At 50.1% G+C, this 27,422-nt stretch overlaps 1 protein-coding gene across 1 annotated transcript; it reads left to right on the top strand.

Moving 5' to 3' along the window:
- The first annotated feature begins 1,811 nt into the window (after positions 1-1,811).
- On the top strand, positions 1,812-21,339 carry FAM83D (family with sequence similarity 83 member D). Its single transcript, XM_032350675.1, has 4 exons — positions 1,812-2,379; positions 13,174-13,341; positions 17,476-17,600; positions 19,928-21,339. The coding sequence occupies exons 1-4, from the start codon at positions 1,903-1,905 to the stop codon at positions 20,913-20,915; spliced, it is 1,758 nt and encodes a 585-aa protein (XP_032206566.1). The 5' UTR covers positions 1,812-1,902; the 3' UTR covers positions 20,916-21,339.
- Positions 21,340-27,422: the final 6,083 nt, after the last annotated feature.

Below are 27,422 nucleotides of genomic sequence, written 5' to 3'. Positions count from 1 at the left end.
CCTGCTAGCGTTGGCTGTGGTCATTGCTGTGAGCTTGCTTGAATTAATGCTGATTTGAATTCGCAAAGAGGTGATCCCTGGACAGAGGGCCAGGGAGGGCTCCTGGTCCCTGTCCCCACCACAGACGGCTCTCCCGGGAGGGCCCTAAAACAGAGGGAGCTCTGAGGGCTCAGACATGGAGATGTCTTTCTAGACTGGGGGATGGTGAAAACCAAGGAATTCCAGAAAAGAAGGGTGATTGGGAATGACCTTCGCTTTATCAAATGTTCCCATTGGAATAACATGGAGACCCATAATGCACACACAGGCACACACACATATTCAACATCTATTATATATACTGGATATTGAATGCCAGAGCAGGAACACATGGATGGAAGGCAACCACACTCAGGCTTGAAAAACGTCACAGAGAGGTGGGAATGGGGAGGGGATGGGAAAATAGAGGATGTATCTTTGCAACAGTGGGCAATCATCAATTTTAAGTGTTTACTGGTTTTCAAATAATAATGGTAACCTCTCACAATTATGAAGAAGCACTTTAAAGCTGTATGTTTGCTTTCGCATTTACACAAAGAAAATGTGGCCTGAACACTGACTCTTTGATTTAGCGCTGTGGTGGAGTTCCCGATGGTCTTGGTAAGAGGTTTTGGCTGAGAAGTGGAGGCATAGCCTGCTTGGACCAGTTCAGGAAAGAATGGGAGGAAAACTGGGTACAACTGGTTTCAGGTTTTATGCTATAAGAGGAAGCTCTAGAGGAATGTAAGGTCAAGAGATAGAGGATGTAAGACGAAAAATATCCCAGCATGTTTGTATGCTGGTAGGAAGGGAAACCGGCGATCCAGGAAAAGAATTGCTGTAGGGATATAGGTTAGTAGTAGCGGGACTGGCAGCAAATGCCCAAATGGAAAGGCCTGTGTTAAGCGCAGGGACAGTTCATTAGTAGTAACAGAAGGACCAGTATGTGGGCAGAGGTGTAGACGAGTAGGTAGAGGTGGGGGGAGCACATGGGAAATTCTCTCTGACTGCTTCTATTTTCTCAGTGAAAGAAGAGTAAGAAAGAGAGGAAAAGATAGAATGAATGAGGGAAATGTAGGCCAGCGGGCAACCTGAAGGACCCACTTGATATCATGAATTTAAGGCACAGGTTGTGTTTTCTTCTCCCCAGCAGGTGGAGACTGGGGTTTAACTAGGGTTGGGGCTTTGCCAGGCCAAAAAGCTGATGGAATGAGAAAAGGCAGAGCTACCTGAAGGTGTGATCAAAGGAGTAGCGCGTATGATGGGCCGGTATTTTTGAAGGAATTTACGAATGATTTCAAAGCCGGGGATGAAAGCGGCAGAGCTGGTCACATACCCGAGCTCCGAATGCCCGGGAGCAGCGTGGCCAGCAGGGGGCGCGCTAGGACGGCGGGGTACGGCCTCTCCGGCTTCAGTTCGGGTTGCGGGCCCTGTGCTGCAGCCGCCTCGGGCAGCACCGCCACTGGGCTCCGCAACCCCTCTCTTGCTGACCCTGAACCGTTCGGGTCTCCGCAGGCGCGCAGCGGGAACTACCGATCGGAGAAGGCGTGGAGTGTCCACGCTGAAATTCCACGCGGCGACCCCCGAAGGCGATGAGACTCGCCCCTCCCCGCAGGCAGCGCGGAGGCGCCGGAGGTGGGGGGGTGGGGGTGGGGGGGTGGGTGGGGTGGGTGGGGTGGGGTGGGGCCGGGCGTCAGTGCAGCCAATGGCAGGTCAGGGGGCGGAGCCGCGGCGGCGTGCGCTGCGCCGGGACTCCGCCGTTAAGGGTGGCAGCCAATGGGAGGGCCGGGACGCGGGCCGGTTAGATTCAAAGGTGCCTATAAAGCGGCCGACACGCCCGCGCTCGCTCGAACCCGGTGCGGTCGGTCCCGTGCGAGCGCAGCTATGGCTCTGCGCCCCGACGGTCTGGACGAGCTGCCCGCCGCCTGCCTGTCGCCGTGCGGGCCGCCCAACCCGGCCGAGCTGTACAGCGAGGCGCGGCGCCTGGCGCTGGAGGAGCTGGTGGCGGGCGGCCCCGACGCCTTCGAGGCCTTCCTGCGGCGCGAGCGCCTGGGCCGCTTCCTGAACCCCGACGAGGTGCGCGCTATCCTGCGGGCGGCCGAGCGGCCCGGCCAGGAGGGCGCGGCGGCGGGGGCCGAGGACTCCTTCGGCTCGTCGCACGACTGCTCGTCCGGCACCTACTTCCCGGAGCAGTCGGACCTGGAGCCGCCGCTGCTGGAGCTCGGCTGGCCCGCCTTCTACCGGGGCGCCTATCGCGGCGCCACGCGCGTCGAGGCGCACTTTCAGCCCCGCGGCGCGGGCGCCGGCGGCCCCTACGGCTGTAAGGACGCGCTGCGCCAGCAGCTCCGCTCCGCGCGGGAGGTGAGCGGCCCGCCTCGGGCCCCAGGGCGAACGGGAGGCCCTCTCCAGAACGGGAATCAGGCCGGCTGGCAGCGCGGGCCGGGTGGTCCCGGGAGCCCCCGACTCTTCCCGCTCTGCGTGCCTTCCCTCGGATCACAGGGACAGCGGGAGAAGCCTCAGCACCCAAGGATGAGAGCTGTGTCCGAGATCCAACTCCTGATAGTCACCTCCCCTGGGGGAAGGGGGCCGGAAACACTTTTAGTTCCACGTTTCAGTTAAAACCAAACCAGATTGCTAATTTTCCTGGCCGTCAGCCAACCCTGGATCCCATCTCCTAAGAAGTGCATTCCCTAGCGAAAGATTCCAGCAAGATTGCACTCAGCAACAACTACGGGGTGTTAGGAGTCCGTTAGTGCTGGTCACAGCTCTGCGTCTTATGTTGTAGAAAGCAAATACATTCCAGGGGCAAAGTGAGAACCTTGCCCCTTTCCCTCGTGCCGTAGACCAGAGGAGAAATTGCTCTTTCCCTGAATGGGGGGCTGTGTTGGGGTGGGGGGGGCTGCTCAAGTTTTGGTGCTATTGCCCTCTTAGTGGTGTGGGTTGGGTGGGAAGCTGCTGCAGGGTGCTGGGTACCAGGGGTTTGGGAGAAAGGATGCAACATCCAAGGTGGTGGGGGCCGGGTGGATGTGGCGGCAGACACCTAGTTAGCTGCCACCTTGATTGCTGACTGGCAGTGCTCATCTTCCTGGCTGCCGGCTGTGCGAGGGACATGGCAGGTGAAGCCCAACCCAGTAGGGCTGGTACCTGAGTGTGTCTGACTGTGGCTTCTGAAATCTGTGTCAGGTCGGGCTGAAAATTGTCAAGTCCAGGAACAAGGCTCAACTCTCACCAGTGTTCTTGATTGTGGCTGTTCTTCTGACGGTGGGCTTGCATTGGGTAGAGGGTAATGTGGGCTAGTGTCTTGCCTTTGGGGTTGTAGGTGTGGTGGGAATGCCGCAGTGCTTTGGATATGCTGAAGGTCCTTTTTTAAGAGCAGATCCTTGAGAAAATTAAAAAGACAAAGAAAGGGACGAAGGTGGGGTGCATTTCCGGAGCTCACCTCCAGGAGGAAGGTTTGGGCACTTGGAACTTAAAAGAGTAATTAATGAACATGTCTCCATGAAAGAAAGGGGGGAATTGCCTTAACCTCTTGCCCAGCTCCACTCTATTGGTAGTGAAGGGGCACTGGAGCTGAGGCCAGGGGGAAAACTGTCTATCAAGTCACGTGCTGGCCTTGGAAGGGGCTTGAGGCTGGTGCTCAGACTCCCCTTTGTGCCAGGGGCATCCTGTAATACTGGCGGTCCAAGGTAGGACCTCCTGCCGTGGTCTGTGCGCTACTCCAGTTCCACGCTCATATCTTTAAGATTCCGTCTTGGGAACCTGGGCGATTTTAATGGAGAAAGGTGGTACATTATCTTTACATCTGTTTAGCATTTTCAGTATCTCTGCCAGATGCCACATTGCTTGCTCATTCAGCACCTACTGTGTATCGGGTGCTGTGCCAGGGCCCGGGGCCAGAGGTGAAGGACGTGATGCTTACACTTGAGAGTTGACAGTCTGCTGGTGGAATGGTTGGGGAGGTTGCTACAGATAGCAGGGGAAGAGGTGAAGAAAGAGTCAGGCGAGGCCGTGAACTTGGAGCTGGGTCCAGAAGGATGCCTGGGGCTTGCCAGGCCAGAGGGTAGAGGGCAGGAGGAGGCCACATTAAGCAGAGACCAGGCACTTAACTTGCCCAAGACCACAGTTGGTGGGGCGGGCCGCTGGGCTCCAGCCCATCTGCCTAGCCCCAGAGCCTGTGCTCATAACCGCTGCTGCTTGTGCATCCCCTGCCGTGCGGGAGGACTGGCCCCTTGGCAGGCTTCAACAGGCTGAAGGTTTTTTAAGTTTCTGAAGATTTGGACTGTTTATTTCCGTGTTGCCTATCCTATAAACCAGGAAAATGACTAGGGCAGTATTGATACTTCCTGTACTTTTCGAGAAGAAGGCTGGAGTGGTCAGGATACAAGGAACAGGAAATTGGGGTCACTTGGTGCATGGCAGTGTCTAATCCTAGCTCTGTGGTGCGGACAGCTGGTTTTTGGCTGGGTTTTGTCCTCACCTAGACCTCTTGCTGCAGGAAGGTGTCTGGCACAGTTGGCGGGGAGGGGCAGGGCAGGCCAGCGGATGACGAAACAGTGCGGGCGATTCCACCTGCCTTTCCACTCTTGAGTTCTTGTCCCAGGGTAGGTGTGCCCGGGGCTGTGCATCTGCAGGCCCTCCATTGGCTCAGTTTCTGGGCGCCTTTCAAAATGTGGGCGTCCTGCCACATGAGTGAGGGACAGCGTCTAAAACTTGCACGCGGTACGTGCAGCAGGGCTGGTGAACATGGGCTGATTGCTGACCTGGCGCCCAGCTGAGCTTCGTCACACCTGGGAGAAATCGTGCTCTGGAACTGGAGAACCGAGAGGTTGGCTTCCTAAGGAATTTTTGAGAATAATTTTGAACTGAACAGCATTTGTTTCCCGGACACACCTACCCCCGAGTCTTTCCCTGTGCTGCTGTATTTGTCCATGAATCATTTTGGTCTTTGTCTAGGTTGCCCTGCGAATCCGTGTGTGGCTGGGCTCAGGCCCCCACAAATCAGGCGGGAGTAGAGACCTTCCCTGGAAGTGCCTCTTGCCCTTGATTGGTGACGGCTTTCTGCGGTGGCCCTGGGGGTATTTCTGGTGTTTGAATGGGAGTTCACAGGCAAAGCTCATTCTGCCAGGAGGGTCCACACTCCTCGGAGGCACTGTTCTCCCCTGCTGCTTCTGTTCTGAAAGAGCTTGTGCTGTGACGCACCCTTGGGCATCCTTTTGATAACTGAGCATTAGTAGAAGCAGGGCTTGTGTTGAGGAAGTGTCCTGCCAGGAGGAGCGGCCACTGAGAAATCGGCTGGAGACCCCTGGCACGCGTGCAGGTGGATCCGAATTAGGGCCCCCCTGATCTTGCGTAATGATCTCTGGTTATGACAGAATCTGTGCTGTGTGATCAGTTCCTGCTCCGGGTGCCCCGGTCAGCCCAGAGCAGGCTCCCTCAACATCACTCCTGTTGATATTTTGGACCAGGTCATTCTTTGTCCTGGAGGGCTGACCCTGAGCGACGTCCCTGGCCTGCCCCACTAGATACCAGAAGCACACAACCCCCTCTCCCAATAGTCAGGGCATTCAAAAGTCTCCCAAGGGGAGATGGGGAGCTCTTGCTTAAAGGTTACAGAGTTTCTGTTTGGGGTGATGACAGAGATTTGGAAGCAGATAGTGGTGATGATCACACAATGTTGTGAATGTAATTAATGCCTTTAAAAATACACTTGAAAATAATGAGGGTGGCAGATTTATTACTTATTTTACCAGAATTTAAAGAAATTGCCAAGGGGTACCTGGGTGGCTCAGTCGTTAAGCGCCTGCCTTAGGCTCAGCTCATGATCTCAGGGTTCTGGGAATGAGGCCCGTGCCAGGCTCCCTGCTCAGTGGGGAGCCTGCTTCTACCTCTTGTTCTGTCTGCTAATTCTGCTTGTATGCGCATGCACTCTCTTTCTCTCTGTCAAATAAATATGTGAATAAAATCTTAAAAAGAAAGAAAGAAAGAAAGAAATCTCCAAATGTCCCCTGAGGAAGGAAACTGCCCCTGGTTGAGAACCGCTGGCTCAGAAGGCCTAGCTGATGTACAATTTTAGGATGTGCCCCACCAGACAGCTTGGCTGCTTTTTCTCTCTTCTTTTGACTTTATGTGTCACGTGAAGGATTTTGGAATTGTCAGCCAGTTCTTTCTTTCTTTTTTTAAACTGTGGTAAAATACACCACATTTACCATTTTCCCGTGAAGTGCCATTAAGCTAGTCCCGTCGTGCAGCCATCGCCACTGTCTACTCAGAACCGTGTCGTCTTCCCACGCGGCAGCTCTGTCCGCATTGCACAGTGACTGCCCCCGCCCCCAGCCCTTCTCTGTCTGCTTTTATTCCTTCGTTCTTTTCACCTGACGTCCGTCAGGCCGCAGAGAGGCTGCAGGATCTTCCTGGGTCCTTTATGGATATGGGATCAGTTCTCTCACACACAAAAAGTACTGGGTATGTGGTCTTTTTAAGAGTCCTGATGAAAATGATAGAACCCGTTGGGGCGGGGGGTTGGCAATACCCAGCAGCATTTCACTTGAATTTACCCTTCGACACAACAACTCCATGTCTGTGTGTCTGTCCCAGAGACACGCTGGCAAAAGCACGAATAGACACGTGCTGTAGGCTATTTGTTTGCTGCGGATTTACGGTAGTGAGCGACCGGAGGAGCAGAAGCGGCCCTCAGTAGAGGGGGAAGCGCACTGACCCGTCTACAGAGTGGGGTCCCCTGCAGCTCGAAGGAAGGAGCAAGGACCTGTTCTATTTCCTGTGACTAAGTGTCTGGAGCTGCCCCGGCCAGGAAGGTCACCTTTAGCCGTCTGTGGCTGTTTCAGTTTATATGAATTAAAGTGAAATACGAAAAATTCAGTTCCTCTGTCTCATCAGCTGTATTTCAAGTATTCCGTCTGCACCGGTGGTTAGTGGCTACCACGTGGATGGCACAGAGCAAGAATGTTTCTGTGCCCTCGAAGGTTCTGTTGATCGGTGCCGCTCTAGAACGCTGTGGATCACATGCTGCTTTTATCTGTCGTTATAGTAAACAGGTGTTACGTGTTTACGGCAAAGAAGTGTGTGCCTGTACACATAGGTGTACTTATTTGTATTTAGGAAAGTGGAGGACCATCCAAGAACGGGTCAAAATGCTTATCGTAATGGAGAGAGGAGGAAGGGAAAGGAGGCACGAGGGACGAGGAAGGGAGCTCGGGGACCCTGAGAGCGCCCTGGTTTGTAGAGCGGACTTTGCACCCGGGGAAATGCTTTACCTAAGTATAACAAAAATAACTCAGGACCATAGCCCCCTTCATCCCCCGAACCCTTCTGGATGCTTTTTCTTTCTAAAAGCCCAGATGGCCGAGGTGTTTCACGCTGGAACATGACCAAGGAGATACCGCCGCCACCAGGGCCAGCAGGGGGTGGGCACTGCCCCATGCCTTTCCGGACAGGCCTGTGCGGCGCTGTAGACCGGGGCCGAAATGGTGAGTTGTATGAGAGCAGCTAGGCGATAGAGGGAAAACAACACGTACAAGCAAATACAGGGTTCCCTGGGGACAGTTTTACTTTTTGTGTGTGTGTTGCTAAACCCTGAAGATAACACCAAGTTATTGAAACATTTTTAAAGAAGTTTCAAGGACGTGATTCCCGTTCCATTACAACCTGTAATGAATGAGGAGAAAAGATGTCTTTTGCTCTGTGAGAAGGTGGGTGTCTGGAACCCCCCGGCAGGGGCACTGGGGAACTGAAGGAAAAGGGTCTGAGGCTCACGTGGTGGTGTGGGATGTGCAGCACACGGGCTGTTGGTGACCGCTGGGCAGGCCGAGGCATCTTGGAATGGGCGCAGACCCTGGGTAGAATTCCAGGCATGTTGCACATGTGTCCTTGCTTTCTGGCTGTGGATGGGGAGGGAGGGAAGCTGAGGCACAGTAGGAAAGGGTGATAGACGCGAACATTCTACTTCTTACAGGGGACAAGCTGGAATGAGTGCCCCCCCCCCCCCACCCTGAGGCTCAGGTGCCTGGTCAGGGCCCGTGGATGGCGCATGAGTCAGACTGCAGAGCTGGAAGGGATCTTGTGTCAGGGCACTGAGCTCAGGTGGAATGACCAGCCCAGGGACGGTGGCTGAATGGGGGTCAGACACACACGCTGCTGTGGGAGGGCTTCTTGTGTGCAGGGAGCTGGCTGGCTCTCTCCGGACCGAACCCGCTGCACACCCTATGGGCCAAGCAGTAGTCTTTGCAGGCATGGAGGGCAGCGGAACTCCGGTAGCTTGCCAGAGGGTCCGTGGTGCTCGAAAGTAGAGGAGCTGGCATCCACACCGAGGTCTGCCTCTGCGGTCTGTCCTGACAATGTCTGTGCCCCCAAGGTTTCCTAACTTTATGCATTCTGGATTAGTTGGTAGGGCCACCTGCAGTGGGAAGGTATGGATGTGCTAAGGACGACACAAGCTTCCTCAACGTTTGTTCTGTGAACTGTTTCATGTTCCTAGGAATCCCCCTCTGATGGGCTCCATCCCATGCCCTTTGTAAAACACTCTACCGATCCTTTCAGGAAGTGTTCCAAGCTCTCAGTCCCTTGGACACTGAAACTTGGACTTGTTTGGAATACTGTTTCATCTCACGCTCTTCTAATGGGCGGCTCTTGAGTCGCCCGGGCCTGGGCTGAGATTCCAGCTCCTGCGTTGGCTTAAGTGTGTCACTGGGAACAAGTTACCTAACTGCTCCCAGCTTCATTTTTCTCATCAGGAAATCGGAGATAATTACTGGGGTTTTGACATCTCTAGCTATCTCCTCAGAGCTTTTGTGCAAGAAAGCAGATGGAAAAGCTTCTAGATCGTGTGAGAATGAGTATAAGCAGTCTGTGCTTGTCCCAGAGACCGAAATAGCACCGCAGTAGCTGTGGATTCACTGGGTCCCTCGGGTTACGTCATCAAAGGGCAGTTGGAGGGACAGGGGAGGGCTGTCACCTTTGAGGATGGCATGGGACTCGACAAAGGTGTGGCTGCTCTAGATGTGGCTGGAGAGACACAGGCACTGTGGGGTACTGGGCGGCAGCTTTTGGCAGCTGGATGTTTCCTCCCCGGGTATCATGCAATGACTGATTCGCACTGAGTTGCAGGTGGGGGTTGACCTTGAACAGACTCTCAAAAGTCACCTCTTGCAGAAATTTCTAGCCCTAAGAGACTGGGCTGGCCCTTTCCAGCACAGGCCAGGATAGGGCAGAGCCCACGGTGATTGTGTGGGGCCTTGGTGGGCATGGGATGCTGCCTTCCAGATGTGTCTCTCCCTTGTGTCATTAAGCATAGTCACATCGCCTGGGATTGGGAACAATGACCCGTTCCAAGTTGTATCCTTCCAGGGCCCAGCAGCCTGCAGGAGGAACACCAGTCCCTGGGATGCGGGTCTGGCCTTGGAAAGCAGGCACTCGGCTGGCCACTGAAGGAGTCCAGGTCATTGCTGAGCTCAGTGAAGAGACTGTCCCTTCAGAAATTGAGAAGCCTCTGGTCTAGTTTAGTCTAGTAGGACTTGATTGCGGGGGAGCTAGCGTGGGGAGAGTCTAGGGGCATGGGGCGGGGTCTCGAAGGCAGGCAGGCTGATCGCTTTCCCACGCAGGCTGTTCCTCCATTGCAAGCCTTCTGCTCTGGCGAGAGAGGAGGGGCTGTTGGGTGCAGGGAAGTTAGAGGAGAAACACCTCCCTCCTCCCTCTAAGCACCTAGCGTTCAAATCCGATTATTTGGCACACACACAGGAAAGGCTGGGGCTTTAAAACCAAGCGATGAAATTAAGAGCAGATGAAATACTTACTCACCAGCTAACAAAGGTGGTGTTTGCACGGTTGTTTTGTGAAGGGGTGAATCAAAGTTTAATTTGGCAGGTGCCTTATACTCTGGCCCTGCTCGTGGGTCCCTGCCTCCAGCAACCCTATTTTTTAAAATTTTCTTTTTAAAAATTTTATTTGTCAGAAAGAGCACAAGCAAGGGGAGCAGCAGAGGGAGAGAGAGAAGTAGGTTCCCCATTGAGCAAGGAGCCCGATACAGGACTCGATCCCAGGACCCTGGGATCATGACCTGAGCCGAAAGCAGGCACTTAACTGACTGAGCCACCCAGGCGTCCCCCTCCACCCCTCTCTAAGCCGGCCAGCCTGGCAGTGTTGCTTAGTCCCTTCCACGGGCAACTTGCATGCCAGTCCATCAGCCCTGTCCTGCTGGGCTTTGCCCGTGTTTCTCACTAGCCTGGGTTTCTTGAGGACAGGGATTGACCCTAGATTTGTCTTCCCGTAGCTTTCTCTAGTGAGCTCTGCACACAGTCCTAAGTGAGAACATTCACATCCCCTGTGAAGGCCTCCTGATGCCTTCCCATAGCCTCTCAAGTGCATTGCTTGGTTCCTGTTTGTGTGGAGGTGAGGGGGCTTCTGCTTCCCCCCACCGCACCCCCATCCCCGCCTGCATAGCCCATGGCCTGGCTCTTACATGGACCCCCTTCCTTCCCTTCTCTGCAACCCTCTCTTGCTTCCTTCCTGGCCCATCGTGGAAGCCTCTGTCACCGATTTTTCTTCCTTCTCCAGTCATTAGCCCTAAACATTGCTGAACCTGAAAAATAATGTGTAAGTGCTTTCTGGGTTGCGGGAGCAGGGACGGATCTCCAACCTACACCACACTATCTTTTAGCACCCACTTCTCTCCTGTTGGGTTGGCCACTTCAAAGTCCTTACTGTACTTTTTTTTTTTTTTTTAAGGTGGTGGGAAGAGTAGAGGGAGAAAGAGAATCTTAGGGCTGGCATGGAGCCTGATGTGGGACTCGATCCTACAACCCTGAGATCATGACCTGAGCTGAAATCAAGAGTCGGCCACTCAACCAGCTGAGCCACCCAGGTGCCCCTGGAACTCCTTACTCTTCTTGTTCTTTCTTTCTTTCTTTCTTTTTTTTTTTAATTTTGTATTCATTTGAGAGAGAAAGAACGTATGAGAGCATGAGCCGGGGGAGAGCAAGAGGGAGAAGCAGACTCCTTGCTGAACAGGGAGCCAAACACAGGGCTTGACCCCTGAGATCATGACCCGAGCCAAAGGCAGACACTTTGCCAACAGCCACCCAGGCGCCCCCTCCTTACTCTTCTTAAACCTCCCCCTCCATTGCCCCTGTGGTGGTGACTCTATGGTTGGCCCTCAGGCCCTCCACGACCTGGTTCACATGCGTATGCCTCTCAGCCAGGTCCAGCCACGCTGGCCCCTACCCCGTCATTTCCTGCTTCTTCCTCTGCCACCACCCGGCTTCCTGCTCGAATGCCCTCCTCTTTACTTCTCCCCTGTCCAAATGGGGTCCTTGTTTGTGGTTCAGCTCAAAGGCCTTTTCCTCCAGGAATCCCCCGTTCTCTGGTGAATGTTAGAGTGCCTGGAGCACGTCCGCCCAGCAAGGGAGGTCTCCTCCTGCTCTCAGTTTCCCCGATGTAACTGCCTCATCACTCTGCCTGCCTGCATCCCACACCCCACCTCTGCTAGGGGGCTCAGAGCTGGACTCGGTGCCCAGGCCTTTCTGCCTTTTGTGCACTATGTTAGGCGACCTGCATTAGTGGGATGGCTACGTGGGATGCAGAAAGCCTCATGGGAACCCGCAAAGTTCTGATGATGCCACCAGTTCCTAGAGAACACTCATTTTTTGGGGTGCCTGGCTGGCTCACTCAGTAGAAAATAACTGTCAATCTTAGGGTTGTGAATTCAAGTCCCGCGGTGGGCATGGAGCCTACTTTATTTTTTTTTTTTTTTTAAGATTTTATTTATTTATTTGACAGAGAGAGAGATCACAAGTAGGCAGAGAGGCAGGCAGAGAGAGAGAGAGAAGCAGGCTCCCTGCTGAGCAGAGAGCCCGATGCGGGGCTCGATCCCAGGACACTGAGATCATGACCTGAGCCGAAGGCAGTGGCTTAATCCACTGAGCCACCCAGGCGCCCCTGGAGCCTACTTTAAAAAAAAAAAAGAAAGAAAGAAAAGAAAAAAGAACACTTATTTTTTTAATTATTGTGCCCAGGGGATTTTAGCCAAACCCTCCCTCAAGAGTAGCTCAACAGCTGGGGCTTCATCAACACGGTGGGGTTGGGGGGGCTTGGAGTAGGGAAGGCAGCCAGAGAGAAAAGTTGGTCTTCCCAGACTCCTCATACCAGCGAACTTCCTGCGAGCGGTGTTTCGTGGCCCCTCATCCTGGTAGGTGAGACTGGGGTGTGGGAGAAAGACCGCAGACTGTCCTCTTTGTCTCCGTGTTGCTTCTTGAACACCCACCTCCTTTAAGGGGCCGTGACTGTCAGGTGCTGTGTTGAGTCCTCTGGGGCCACAGAGTCAAATCCATCCCACCCCAGGGTCACAACAGAAGTTGGGACACCCATAAATAAATAATCTTCACCTTCAGAAAAGGAGTGAATGTGGCCCTAGGAGACACAAGTTTTCACTGTTGAAGTAAGGAGGAGGGAGACCCCCTTCCCACCCAGGCTGCTCCACACCCCCTCAGCCCGTCGGGACTTCACTCACGTTTCCAGTCTTACACTGCAGAGGGCATGACAAGAGGCTTGGGGCCTGGAGCAGCCTCTCCAGCGGGGAGAGCCAGGAGCTGGCAGGTGCCTCCCTGTGTTGAACTGTCTGGACGGCTCCTACTCTGGCCTGAGGAAGGGAATCAACGAAGAGATACTTGAGGGATCTTTTGTACCTTGCACTTCATGTAGCCTCGTCATGTAGTTCTGACGACACGCCTTTTTGCAGACTCAGGACCAGACCTTGCAAATGACTGTAATTTGCCTGGGGCTGCATGGCCAAGGCAGCTGTGAACTGTGGTCGGATGCTGAGTGTGGGAAGATTGAACAGCAGGCATGAACGGAGCCGAGCTCTTAGGGAGAAGAACGGACTGGGCCAGGGAAGCACGGAGGACAGTGGCTGGGAGGCAGTCGGGAGGTTCAGCTGGGCCAAGTCCAGATGTGTAGGGTACAGCAGCCTGAGTGTCTTTGGGGATGGAGGCGTCCGTGGTTGGGGGCAAACTGATAGCACAGAAGGTGAAGCGGGGGACTGATCCTTCCCGGGCTCTGAGATGGGCTCCCGAGTCTGCGCAGCAAGCTGTAAGCTGGTATTGCGGGGAGCTGACCTCTCGCTCTTCCCTCCGCTGCCTCACTCTGCAGGTGATCGCCGTGGTGATGGATGTTTTCACAGACATCGACATCTTCAGGGACCTGCAGGAAATAAGTCGGAAACAGGGAGTCGCCGTCTACATCCTTCTGGACCAGGCCCTGCTCTCGCAGTTTCTGGACATGTGCATGGATCTGAAAGTGCACCCCGAGCAGGAGAAGGTTTGCGTTACACGTTTCCAGTCTCCCCGCAATCAGCAGTAATGACCGAGCGACCGAGACCCACGTGGTCTGTATGGAGGTGGGCAGGGGATCCCCATGACAGGAGAGGCAACTGAGGCCATGAGCAAAGCCATTTGCCTAAAGTCTCATGGAAAGGAAATCACAGGAAAGGCAAGCTGGTGCAGTCACTCTGGAAAACTATATGTAGGTACCTCAAAAAGTTAAAGATAGAGCTACCCTGTGACCCAGCAATTGCACTACTGGGTACATGCCCCCAAAATACAAGTGGAGTGATCCAAAGGGGCACTTGCACCCCAATGTTTATAGCAGCAATGTCCACAATAGCCAAACTATGGAAAGAACCTAGATGTCCATCAACAGATGAACGGATAAAGAAGATGTGGTAGATACACACACACACACACACACACACACACACACACAGGCATATTAGCCATCAAAAAGAATGCCATTTACAACAATGTGGATGGAACTGGAGGGTGTTATGTTAAGCGAAATAGATCAATCAGAGAAAGAAAGCTATCATATAATTTCACTCATGTGGGATTTAAGAAACAAAAACAGAGGAACGTAGAGGAAGGGAGGGAAAAATAAGATGAAACCAGAAAGGGAGACAAACCATAAGGGACTCTTAGTCACAGAAGACAGACAGAGGGTCACTGGAGGGGAGTGGGGCAGGGGGATAGGGTGGCTGGGGATGGATGTTAAGGAGGACATGGTGTGATGCACACTGGTGTTTTGTAAGACTGATGAGTCCTTGACCTCTACCTCTGAAACTAACTATACTAGCTATTATCCATGTTAATGGAATTTAAATAAATAAAAAAATAAATCACTACCATGACTAGGGAAAAAATAAAAAGAAACCACAGAGTCAGGACTCAGACCTCGGCTGGCCTCTCCTGTCGTGCTCCCTCCTAAGTGGGAGCTCAACTCTTGGCAGCAGGAAGCTACCTTGCGGCTTTGGTCGGTAGCACCGGCAGGCCCACCGCCGACAGGGCCCCTGCTCTCTCCTGGGCACTGCTCTGTCCTGTCCTAGCCTCCTGACAAATGTGAGGCAACTCAGTCCTCACCACAGCCCTGTCTCAGCTCCCAGGAGGTGGCACAGAGAGCCCAGCACTTGCCAGTCGAAAGGAGTGGGCCAGGGGTGTGACTCCCGTTCATGCACCTGCCTGCCCCAGCCGGGCTGCTCCTGATCACCGTCACGTGCTGCCTCTCGGGTGTCATTTTTCTTTTTTTTCTAAGATTTTATTTATTTATTAGAGACAGATTGAGAGAGAAAGAGCACAAGCGGGGGTGGAGGCAAAGGGAGAAGCAGACTCCCCACTGAGCAGGGAGCCCCACACGGGGCTCAATTCCCACACTCTGAGATCATGACCTGAGCTACCCAGGTGCCCCTCGGTTCTCGTTCTTATAAAATAAGGCTTTTTATGTCCTTTGCTCTGAGCCTGGAAGTAATTTGAGCTCAAGTATTTAAATGTAAGGTGACATGAGTCAGCTAGCTGATTCTCTGTAGTGGGAGGAGGCAAGAAAAATCCTATTTGTCATTCATCTTTTTAAATCAAGCATCTTAGTGTGAGCCGTGAGCTTTGGGACTTAATTCATCCACTTGGTTAATTACCTATGTGCAGACCTTGTCTGAGCCACTTACTGTTCTAGGTGCTGGGAAGAAAGCAGTAAACAAACTGAACTAGGAATTTGGGCTTTGGTACCGTAGGCTTCGTGCATAGTGGACATCAGCTTACCACCTTCTGATCATCAAGTCACTTGGTCTACAAAACTTGGCCATTTAACTTCCCCCACAGAGTTCCCGGTGGTGGTTTTCCCTAATGAGGATCAGGATTGGGTTTAATTAGGTAGTTACAAAGCACATTCGTGTTGGAGGTAGAATTGGAGTTTGGAGCCAGCCACATGACCCAGCAGCTGCTGAAACAGGAGGTCGGAGGCACTGCGTTGCCTTGGGTTGTCGTGTCTCCTTAGCATCCTCTCATCTGCAACGGTTCCTCTGTCTTCCTTTGACTTTTAGGGTCTTGATGCTTTTGAAGAACACTAGCCAGTTTTTTGTAGAACTTGGGTTTGTCTGATGTTGCCTCATGGCCAAGGTCAGATTATGTGTTTTGGTCAGACCACAGAAGTGATGCTATGTCATACCAGAGTGTGTCCTTCACACTATGTGAAGGATAGTGTCCTTCATAGCGTCCTTTGCCCGGTTCCCCCCCGGGGTTCCATCTTGAGTAACTTAGAGTACAAAATCAAAGCCCGGAAATGGGGATCGTACAACGTGTGCCTGTAGTTCTGTGCCATTTCATCTCATGTGGACATATGTGTACCCACCACTGCCATCACAATACAGAACTGTCCTACTGCCGTCGGGATACAGGACTGTTCTGTCACAGTGATCTCCCTCTTGCTACCATTATGGTCCCATCTGCTCCCCTCTGTGTGCCCTCCTCCCGATTTTTAACCCCGGCAACCAGTAATTTGTTCCCCGTGTCTCTAATTTTGTCATTTAGAGCATGGTCTATAAATGGAATCATACAGCGTGTGACTTTTTTTAAAGATTCATTTATATATTTTAGAGAGAGAAAGGATGCTCGCACGTGGCGCAAACCAGACGGGGGAGGGGTAGAAGGTGAGGGAGAGAGAGACCCTGAGGCAGTCCGCCCTCAGCAGGGAGCCGGATATGGGGCTCGATCTCACGACCCTGAGATCATGACCTGTGTCGAAACCAAGGGTTGGCCACTTAACCGACTGTGCCGCCCAGGCACCTGGTCCATGACCTTTTGAGATTGGCTTTTTTCATGCCGCACAACGCCCTTAATATCCGCCCCAATTGTTGTGTGTGACCACAGTTTGTTGTTTCTCCTGTTGAGTCATGTCATGTGATATGGCTGTCCCATGGTTTGTTTGACCCGTCACCCACTGAAGGGCTTCAGGGCGGTGTCCAGTTTTGTGCTATTATGAAGAAAGTTGCTATGAATCTTTGTGCACAGGTTTCTGTGTGGATGTAGGGTTTTACTCCTAGTCCTTAAAGGTAAGGAACATGCCTATTATCGGTGTTGTCTCAAGGCTCAGCACATCCTGGGGACTTTGTGGAATGAAGGAGAGAATTGAACCAATATCTTAAGCATTTCATTTGAATCATGTAAGATTTCTTTTCTTTTTTTTTTTTAAGATTTTATTTGACACAGAGAGAGAGTACACAAGCAGGGGGAGCAGCAGGCAGAGGGAGAGAGGGGGAAGCAGGCGCCCCACTGAGCAGAGTGCCCAATGCAGGACTCGATCCCAGGACCCTGGGATCATGGCCTTAGTGGAAGGCAGATGCTTAACCGACTGAGACACCCAGGCACCCTCATGTGAGATTTCTAAAAGTATATAGATCACCCAGTGCTGATTTGCCCCAAAGAATGCAGATGCTCTTAGTACTGTACAAACCACTGGATGTAGGTTTCCATGTGTCATTTTACAAGGAGAGTTATGCCCACATATGCACCATGGGGTCCCAGTATACTGGTGCTCTTCTGGTAAATTCGTTCTTATAAGAGATGTGACATTGCTGATTTAGCCCCATGGGATATGCGTGTTTCAGCCTCAGAAGTCCCGTGTTAGAGAAGGCTTGTCCTGTTCTTCTTACTCGGGATGTGGGGTAAGTGAGGATGGGCTATATTACTCATTACCAATGCTGTTAAATAAAAGAGTAGGAGAAATAGCAGCCTTGCTTCTTTAAGCCTTTGTTAAAATGATATCTATTACTAGCGTGTTTTCTTTGATCATTTTATCCCCTGCATTTTGTTTCAAAATCATTTCTTGGTTTCTGTTGTGTCCTGTCACCAACAGTGAGTCTTCTTTTTGAACACATACATGTGCCCCTGAACCAAGAGTCTCAGAATTCAGTGTGAGCAAAGGGCACACCAGAAAGACGGACTCACTGAAGTTGCATTCCTTGAATCCTGAACGCTGCGGGCTTGCATGTCCCGTATGCTGTTCCCGACGGGGCCCGGGGACCCCTTCTTTGCCAATTAGTGTGCCTGTCTGGGAATCGTAAACCAAGCCCTCTTTATCATTTGCTCACTGGACTGTTTGTTTCTTTTTTCTCCCGTTCCCTGCTGACAGCTGATGACTGTTCGGACCATTACCGGAAATACTTACTATGCAAGGTCAGGAACTAAGATAGTTGGGCAGGTTCACGAGAAGTTCACACTGATTGATGGCATTCGAGTGGCTACAGGCTCCTATAGGTAAGTCTCTAGCCTGCCCACATATGCTACTCTAGCCTTTGTAGATGGTGCATGCTATTTAAGGTAAAAGCTGCTTTTTCCTCGCAATGTGAGCCTTGGTGGCCAAGCATCCGAGAGTTGTGCATCTGTGGGTGTGATTACATCAGTCAGAACCTCCTTCTGCAGGGGGTGGTCAGGGTGCAGGGTCACCTCCCCTACCCTATGGGCCACAAAACCAAAGTGCAGATGTTGAAACTTGCTTAGAGACCCCCAGGGAAAGAGTCTGTAATTCTAACCTCAGCCAGGTCTTCAGCGACTGAACCAGGAGTTACCAGTGACAGGAAAAAACTCAAATCCTGTTCCTTGGGGCCTTTGACCTCCCCCTGTCCCTCGTCCCAGCCGCTCATTTGCAGGTAAGGGTGGTCACAGGCCTTGGCGTCAGTGTGGAGGGCAGAGCCGAAGCTCTCATCTTGTGCTTAACACCTTCACCTTCCTTTAAGCCTTTTAACCTAGTGCTTTAGTCTAGAAAGTCCTGGTCCCTATTTCTGGCCCCACCTTTGGAGTCTCTCCATGGCAGTGGCACCTTATGGTAGGATGCCGGGTTGTTGAAGAGGGTGGAGATGATGAGCGGTTGACACAGATCTCTGGAAGTTAAGCTACACCGTGTTTATTGAGGTGGCCCTGATGGTGGTGTGTCTGTGCGTTAGAATGGTGGTATGCACAAGGTATGTTGTGAGCTTAAAAAAGAGAGACTCCTTTTTGAAGACACATGCATCTCTGGGTGATAATCACGTGTCAGCCCACGGTAAAGTTGGACACGGAAAGGGTGCTAGCTGAAGTGGTGAGATCAAGAAACTCACGATGCCCGTCTTTGCAGACAGCACCATCACTGCTCAGAACAAAACTCGTGCTCTTCCTTGAGACCTCCTTTCATGAGACGTTTATAAATAACTGGAGAAAACTGCATTTTCATCCAAAATAGGTTTCATCTATATTATACAAACTTAGTCTCAAATGGTTTTTGGCTCTTCTAAAACATAAGATATAAAAATTACATGACTCTGTCTAAAAAAAAAAATAATATGCTACCATTGAGGATAAGGGTGAGGAAGATGGCTTCTATTTATTGAGGACATTTCATAATCCTGGTGTTAGGTAGTTTTCTTGTTTGCATGATTGAGGGTTTTCAATATCAACCCTCATAGAGGGTTTCCAAAAGAATCCTTCTTCTCAGACGGCAGTTCTCAAGGTAGAATTTGCATCAGGAGGGATTCTAGGTTGCCAGAGACAGAGCTGACATTATGTTTTATGATCTCATTTAAAATATCCTGTTCTTGGGATGCCTCAGTGATTCAGTCATTAAGCGTCTGCTTTTGGCTCAGGTCATGATTCCAGGGTTCTGGGATCAAGTCCCACATCTGGCTCAAGCAGGGAGCCTGCATCTCTGCCTGCTGTTCCCCCTGCTTGTGCTCTCTCTCTGGCAAATAAATAAAAGAAATCTTTAGAAAAATTTAAAAAAAAATCTTATTCTTGATGTAAACTTCTTTATCAGTGGGGTGACTGTGAGTGCAGAAAGCAGGCTCAAACTACTTTATGCAAAATAGAATTATTGAGTCCCATAACTTGAAAGTGTAGAAAGGTACATTGGTTTTTAGCTCGTCTTGACCTGGAGGGCATATATTTATCAGAATATTGTCCCCTGGTTCTGCTTTTCTCTAGCTGATCTTTATTCTCAGTCAGGCTTATTCCTTTGAAGGTGAGGATCCAGGCTTCCTTACGCAGCTGTTAGTAGTTGTCTCCCAAAGAGAGAGCCTTTCTGTTTGCGCTGACATCGTCCTTGAAAAATTACTTGGTCCTCACTAGGTCACATGCCCACCCTGGGTAGATCCCTGACCCAATGTGCTCAGAGCAACAGCATCATCCTCAGAATGACAATACGGTCTCCCTTTGAAAATGGCGATATCAGAGGAGCAGAGCACCAGCAGTATTTAAGGACGGGGGTCTAGTCTAGGGTCTCCCACTAGCTTCCCACCGCGACATCACTAGCTACTTTCTGCACTTCTAAAATGAGGGCCCTGGCCTAAATATTTTTAAAGCCCCTTCTAGTTTTTAAGAACTCTGAGGCTGCAGAGATGTAGGTCTTACTGCCTTTTCACTTCTCGTAATGCACACACGTGTTATACACCGGGGTGAGGCTGGTTGAATTTACACTGCGCGGGGGTTATGCTGTCGCCAGAGCTGTGACTCCTGGACCAGAATATCTGGGCTTTATCGTTGAGTTTGACAGTAAACAGTGAGGAGATTGCTCGCCCTTACCAGCTTCTCTTTGTTTGTTTTTAATCCTTAAGTTTTACATGGACGGATGGCAAATTAAATAGCAGTAACTTGGTCATCCTGTCTGGCCAAGTGGTTGAACACTTTGATCTGGAGTTCCGGATCCTGTATGCACAGTCGAAGCCCATCAGCTCCAAAGTGCTGTCCAACTTCCGGATCAGCGGCAAGTTTGACCATCTGATCGACCCAAAGCCCCTGTCTAAGGAGCTCACGTTGGGCAGCCTGCTGCGCCTGCGGCTGGCCCGGCTCTCAAGCACCCCCAAGAAGGCTGAGCTGGGGTGCGAGGTGCCCGCCGAGGGTGGGGCAGAGGCCAAGCGCTGTGACTCCGAGTCCTCCACCGTCAGTGATGAGAATGACTTCAACAGCCGCAGGGACAAACCAGACAGCAGGACGATGACCGATGCCACGACTCAGACAGAGCTGGGAGAGGAGATGCCAGCAGTGAGTGTGAGTGATGCGGGGACTCAGGCCAGTGCTCCTACGGCCTGTGCTGGGACCCAGACCGCAGTCACCACCAGAGCGGCCAGCTCCCAAACCGTGGTTCGATCCACGTCGGCCACCACCCAGACTGATGTGGACGAGAACGTTCTCTTTTCTCAGGGCGCCCAGTCTAAAGAAGGTTCACCAGTGTCCAGGATGTCTGTGTCGAGATCTCCCAGTTTAAGGTCTTCCTCCTCTCTGTCCTCCCAGGGCTCTGTGGCAAGCTCCCTGGGCTCCCAGGCATCCAGTAGAGCCACTGACTTTGTCCCTGCTGGACATGCCAAGTTCTGGGGCACCCCCCACTTGGATCTGGGTTTGAGAGACTCCTTTAGGAACTTGAACCAAGAGCGCCAGTTTCACTTTGCCGGCATCAGGTCCCGGCTCAACCACATGCTGGCCATGCTGTCCAGGAGAACGTTCCTGACTGAGAACTACCTCGGTTTTCATCCTGGGAATGTCACCAGAGCCTCGGTGAATATGCTGGCTGTGAGAGATATCACACTGTATCCCTCCTACCAGTGACCGCTCGGCATTCAGTGCCGTGCTCCGAGTGCCCTGCTTTGCAGCTTGTTCACCTGACCTCTGGTCACCTTAATTTTCTCTGACTTCTAGAAACTTCACATTGTTCTCCGTGCCTTTATCTTATTTTTGTCATGTATAAACCAGGTGTTGCTTTTATGGTTGAAACACTACAGGTACAGTTTCTTTGCACGACTTGAGTATTGGTATCTCTTAAAGAGAGTATTTGGGGGGGCGTCTCAGGCTAATTCAGGTAAGAGAGAAAAATACATTTTGTGTTTTTCGAGATATGTGTCATCTTCAGTTTTAGAGATTTGAACAACTAGTTTTTATGATCAAAATCCTGTTGAGAAGAAATTTTCTTAACGTCTGTCTCTTCTTTCGGATATCTGTGTTCTTAGCATTAAATAAATATAAACAACTTTTGTGTGGTGATTGCTCAAGTATTATTTTTCCCCTCTGGGACTTTTCTCTTTAACCCTAGGTGTGTCTCATAAGTAAATGCACAGAATAGCTCTTTTCGGAAGTTTTCTTTTTCCTCCCTCCTTCCTTCCTTCCTTTCTCTTTCTTTCGTGTTGGGATGGGGAAGAAGTAGATGATCCAGACTGTTAAAAGAGAAAATATCCACTTAAAAGTTCGAAAACGTAAAGTAAGTGTCAGGGTCGTGGCCTCGTTAGTGATATGAATGTCAGTGTTCCTATCTGTACCGTATGAAGGAGGGAACTTGCCAGGAACCGCAGGTCTTTTCACATGCCCTGCTTGTCTTTTCTTCAAAGAAAAAGCTTGAGCTATTTAGACCAGGAACTTGGTTCTCTGCTGCTCTGCCAAAGGTGGCCTTCGTGCGCCTTCCTGGATTCATCCGTGGTATTCACTCTGGCGGCCCCGTGGGCCTAATTTCATCAGATGGGTGTACTGACAATGATTTCACAATCGCATATCCTAGAGTAGGGGCAGAAGAGGACACTGACAATTATCCCAGATTCCTGGTCTGGTATCAGGCCATGCAGCTGGTTTCTACACCTTGCTCATCAGGATTGGTATGGCTGTGGAATTCTGTTTTTGTCCAGTGTCATGTGTACGGACAGACCAGGACAAGAGAATTAAAGGGTGGCCTCCTCCTGAATTGGCCAAAGCAAGAGTGATCGGTCATGGGGGAGGGCATCATCTGCTGCTGAGGATTGGATTGTGAGCGTGCCTGTGGCTGTGGGTTTTCACGCATGTGCTGTGTGGTCCACAGGTTGGTTATTTGCCGGGTTCGTGCCTTAACCTGGGCTATGAAGCTGGCCAGACAACTGGTTCATGTCCAGTTCTAAACAAATTGGGCCTAAGCCTCACATAAACGTTCTGTTGTTTGAAACCATTTGCAGATTTAGATCATTCCTATGTTGTGTCTTTGACCCTCACAACAAGGTCGGGCTGGGACAGCTGTTATTCCCAATAATCGAGCAAAGAAACAGAAGCTCAGATGAAGTGGCATATCATTCCAGGGCATAGCTGGTCGAGATGAGGCCTGAGGACCGACACAAACTGCATCAGGGTGAGCTGGGTCCTTGTTTACAATGTCTGCTATTGGCCTTGCTCCCAGCGCAGGGGAGGGTGAGTAGGGCAGATTATTTGGTTCAAAAATGTTGGTTGCCCCTTCCCGGGAGAGAATTATTACTTCCTTATAAGTCCAATGTCAGACTTAGCCACTGCAAACCAGGCTGTAAATATTTCAGTACATAGCTGTGAAAGATCGAAACAAAACAAAAAACAACTCACTTTGAAAAACAACCACAACACCATGATCCTACCCAAACAGCTTTAATGAAAATCTCCCAGTATCATCAGATAGTGTTGAAATCCAGTTTTCTCCCCACTGATTTGTTTGAATGAAAGATCGAAAGAGTAGCAAGGTCAACCCGATCAGACTGCAGGGTCGATGTTCCTTCAAAACACTGGAGAAGTCACAGCCGGAGAGCCGGTCACCCCACCCCTGTCAGCAGTTGGACTGGGGAGTATTTACCAAGGGAACTTGAGGTGACTTACAAGAAAACCCAAGGTACAAGGTCATGTAAAGGAAGAGTTACACAGAAGAAGCCCAAGGCCAGAGTGGAATGAAGCTACACGTGCAGGCCACAGCGACCAGCACACTTGCTTTGGTGGACAGCACATTTCTCTTCAAGCTTCTCAGTAGACGAGGCAGACAAGGAAACCTGGTCAGATTCACCATACGCAGTGTCCAGAAGGTTAAATACAGGTTCAGGAAGAATTCTTGGTACTAAGATCAGGTAATGATTTTTTCACAGGGATCCTCCTTCGGACCTACGGAGGTCCGAAAAGCCTGCACCGCATGACCTTGGGTCATGATTTGTGTCTCACGTTGGGTGTAGAGATTTAAATAAACTTGGAAAGAAATAAAGGTGATACTGTGAGGTATTCAGATGGAAACCTCCTGATGATAAACCCTATGACAAATAGTCTGAGGTGGGCCCGGACACTGAACCCACCAGGACAGTGGTCTAAAGCTACAGACTCTGGGCATGGACTGTATAGCTTATGTGGAATATGTTCCCATAAATATTATTATGCTACTTTCACTGGTATCTCACGTCTAGAAAGATGCCCCAGCTTGCCTGGCAGAGTGAGGACCCCGTTTCAGTCAGAGCAGTGTCCTGTTTGAACAATAAATCACACTATCATCCGATCTTGAAAGCATCTGGCAGGGCTGAGGCCCTCCCCAACTCATCATCTGCACGGATGGGCCTTGTTCCTCAGACGGACATGACAGAGACTCCCCTGCTAGCTGAGTCTCTCCTGGTGGATCTCCACACCTCTGTACGCAAATCCCTGGAGCTAAGTAACACTTTTGCTTAAGCAAATACATGTGTGAACTTGCTCATTTGTGTGCAAGCCAACAAACCAGACAGGTTTACAGCTGTTACAAGTTGCAGAGGGCCACACCTAGACCCAGGGGGACATCCCAGCATCGTGCAATTCGGCCAAGGACTACCTCTTTTCAGGCTGGAGGCTAGTTAGCTCTCATTTGGCTTCATGGAGGAGAGACCCAAGGGCAGTTAGGATTCTTCTCAGGAAGCCAAGAGTTCTAGTGCATGACTCTTGGGAGGGTGGCATGGACATCTGTTATTTTTGCTTCCTTCATTCCACTTCTGCTAACTTCACTCTGAGATTTCCCCCTGAGGTACCATTCTGTTTCCAACTCTTAGTCCACATCGTTCTGGGGAAGCTGACCACATCTGACTTGGGGTAGAGTGTGTGACCTAGGTTTAAGCCTGTCAGTACATCCTATTCCATGGCCCTGATGATCAATTCAGGGATGGAGAATGAAAAAAAAAAAAAATATATATATATATATACACATGTATATATATATATATATATATATATATACACACATATATATATATATATATAGTCAGATACTTTTGCCAGGGTTTTTTGGGAAGAGGCTTAAAGCTAACTAAGGACATGGTGCGTGAGCTGACAGCCATGTGACACTCATGTCAGGAGAAGGCAGAATGTTACGTTCAGAAGTAAGTCCTGGGGGTGCCTGGGTGGCTCAGTTGGTTGGATGAATGCCTTCAGCTCAGGTCATGATCCTGGAGTCCCGGGATCGAGTCCCGCATCAGGCTCCCAGCTCCATGGGGAGTCTGCTTCTCCCTCTGACCTTCTCCTCGCTCATGCTCTCTCTCACTGTCTCTCTCTCAAATAAATAAATAAAATCTTTTAAAAAAAGTAGTAAGTCCTGATTATGTCCTATGTGACCCGCTGCAGCTGTGTCTCAAGCCTGAACTACTCTTGGGTTTTTTGAATTAATTAACTTTTTGCATAAGAGAGAATGCTCTGGGTTTTCTAGCATTTATTGCATAAAAGCCTTAACTAGTACAACGATGAAAACCCCTAAATCCTATGCCTCCTAAACATGGTCAAGATGGTTGGGCTGGAAATGTTTCAAAGTAGAAAGGAACAATTTACCATAGGCACAGAAAAACTTAACATATTCATGAAACATAATTTTGAGGAGTATTATCTTTCTGAAATACCAATTATCATTCAGAAGTTGAAAAATATAACCCTGTGTAACAAAATGTTCAAACTTTCACGGAATTGTTGACAATGAAGGAAATAAATTATGCTTGCCATCTCAAGAAACACATTTTAATTTTAGAGTAGCTATTTAAGGCCAGTCTTTCCAAAAATAGTTAATTAGGAAGGATAAGACAAGTCTATTAAGACCACTCCTAGTTTGTGACAATAAAACCACACCATCAGCATCCAGATTATTACTTAGGTGTTTTCTCTAATAAAAGAATGTGAAAGCAAAATGACCCATTAGGGACAGTAAGGCTTTGAGAACTTTCTGAGGCGGATGAACTAATTCTTGTCTAGGAGAGCTAAATAAGCTCTGATGATTTTAAATGGCTTATGTGGGTGAAAAACCATTGGCTTGGGAATTAGAAAGCCTGAATTCTAGTTTCAGTTCGGATGCTAACATTAGCTCATTGAGTGTGACGAAGTCCTTTTAATCTCCATGAACCAAAGTTTTTTTCTCCCATAAAACAAGGAATTTAGGGAGCACCTGGGTGGCTCAGTGAGTTAAAGCCTCTGCCTTCAGCTCAGGTCATGATCCCAGAGTCCTGGGATCAAGCCCTGCATCGGGCTCTCTGCTTAGCGGAAAGCCTGCTTCCTCCTCTTTCTCTCTCTGCCTGCCTCTCTGCTACTTACGATCTGTTTATCAAATAAATAAATAAAATCTTTAAAAAAAAACCAAGGAATTTAGGCTAGAGGTTGACTGAAGTCTCCTCTGGCTTTAAGATTATGATCCAGTAATTTGAGCATGGCCAGTGTACTAACTCTCTGTAAACAGGAAGACTTCTTCATGTAAGTCAGAGTAATTTATAAAATATAGAAATTATAAAAAGTGGCATTTATTTCCTTTTCCCTTGTATTCATGTATAAACCCCATTTTCTATATTTCTGCTGTTAGTGAAAATAAGATAAAACAAGGAAGGATCAGTGCCATGCAGAATTAAAACTAAGTAGAAAGCATGGTGTTTTCCTGTACATTATTCAACAGGTACTTAGTATCGGGCTCTGAGTACGAATGTGAATTTGTCCTTAAGAAGCTCCCCATGTTAATAGTGGAGGCAGATTAACTATAGTTCAACTAAATGGTACCACAAAAATGAGCAAACAGGCTCTGAGTTTGTGTACAGAGGGGGGATGCTTAAGCCAGTGAATTTAGAGTACACTTAGAGCCGGCCCATATAAAGATATTTTAAAGATGAGTGAAGATTTCATGGCAGAGAGGTTATCATGTATTGAGCCCTATATTTATTATTATGGAAATAAAAGGGGATATTTGGAAAATGAATGCATCCCTGTAAATTTGATTTTCCCCCCCTGGTGGATTTGCTCTACTTAAGTTAAGGAGAGTTAACATTGACTGAATGCTTATGTCTTACACTGTTAGGTGTTTTACATGTTACCTCATTTAACAGAACCTTTGAAGACCTCATTTTACAACTAAGATTGGATGACAGCTAGGCCTGACGAAATAGCAAAGTTAGGATTCCCAGTCACCTCTACTTATATTCAAGGCTCTTGATCTTTCCAGGGTATGCCATTTCTTACAACGAATGCAGAATTTTCGTCACACCTCTAAAAACGCATAAATTCTGAAGCCTCTCCCTTCCAGTTAGGGGCCTACCCATAAAACATTTCCTCTTTTTGGGATTAGTGAAATTTTCTCTAGCTCCTTGATTGGAAGAACCATCTGAGCAGCTTCCTAAAATGCAGGCTCCCAGGCCACACCCCTGGAGATTCTGACTCAGGATTGGATCCAGGCTTAGAATCTATATTTTTAACAAGCAACTGGAATCCTAAAAGCAGTCAGACTGGAGGAAACACTGGGTTAGTGCCCTAGCCTAACTGATCTACCCATTTCTTAGACTCTTATTCCAACCCCCCTCCCCGATTTCCATACCACTTACCATTGTTTTATTCACCGGTGATAATAAATACTACTGCTTCTTGAGCATTTATTCATTTGCTATCCAACGTCACCCCCACCTTGGACAGACGCTGCACTAAGGGGCCGAAACTGCAGCACCCGGGTATACAGTGGGCTCCCAACAATTATTTATTGGAGGCAGCTGCTCTTAATATGGAGAAGACTGAAAGAGAAACGGTCAAGCTGGTGCAGCTTGTAACATAATCAGCATTTAGCAGTTCATTTGGGATGCATCATCTCCGCGTGGCCGCCAACCTGCCCGGGCCATTGCTGCTGGAAAGACCACCTCGAACCCTCACACACCACACTAAAAAAGTCAGAGAACCGCTCCCTTCTCCCCAGTATGGCGGCGCCGGTCACGTGGGTCAGCGGGCCGGGCCGGAGCCCTCCTGGAAACCTGCCGTAGGTCACGTGGATGGGGGGGCGGTGGAGACCACGGGGGCGTGGCCGTAACTCCGCCGGAACCGCAGGGGCCGAGGCTCCCCGCGGGCCACGCC

This window comes from Mustela erminea, chromosome 7 (assembly GCF_009829155.1).
Source record: "Mustela erminea isolate mMusErm1 chromosome 7, mMusErm1.Pri, whole genome shotgun sequence".
In the NCBI taxonomy this organism is placed as follows: Eukaryota; Metazoa; Chordata; class Mammalia; order Carnivora; family Mustelidae; genus Mustela; species Mustela erminea.
The sequence above is the reverse complement of the archived record's forward strand: the minus strand, read 5'-3'. Positions and strand labels throughout refer to the sequence as shown.

Coding starts and splice junctions, on each gene's coding strand:
- FAM83D (XM_032350675.1), top strand. CDS start 1,903: ATGGCTCTGCGCCCCGACGGTCTGGACGAGCTGCCCGCCGCCTGCCTG. Junction 13,342..17,475: donor TGCACCCCGAGCAGGAGAAG/GTTTGCGTTACA, acceptor CCCTGCTGACAG/CTGATGACTGTTCGGACCAT. Junction 17,601..19,927: donor GTGGCTACAGGCTCCTATAG/GTAAGTCTCTAG, acceptor TTAATCCTTAAG/TTTTACATGGACGGATGGCA.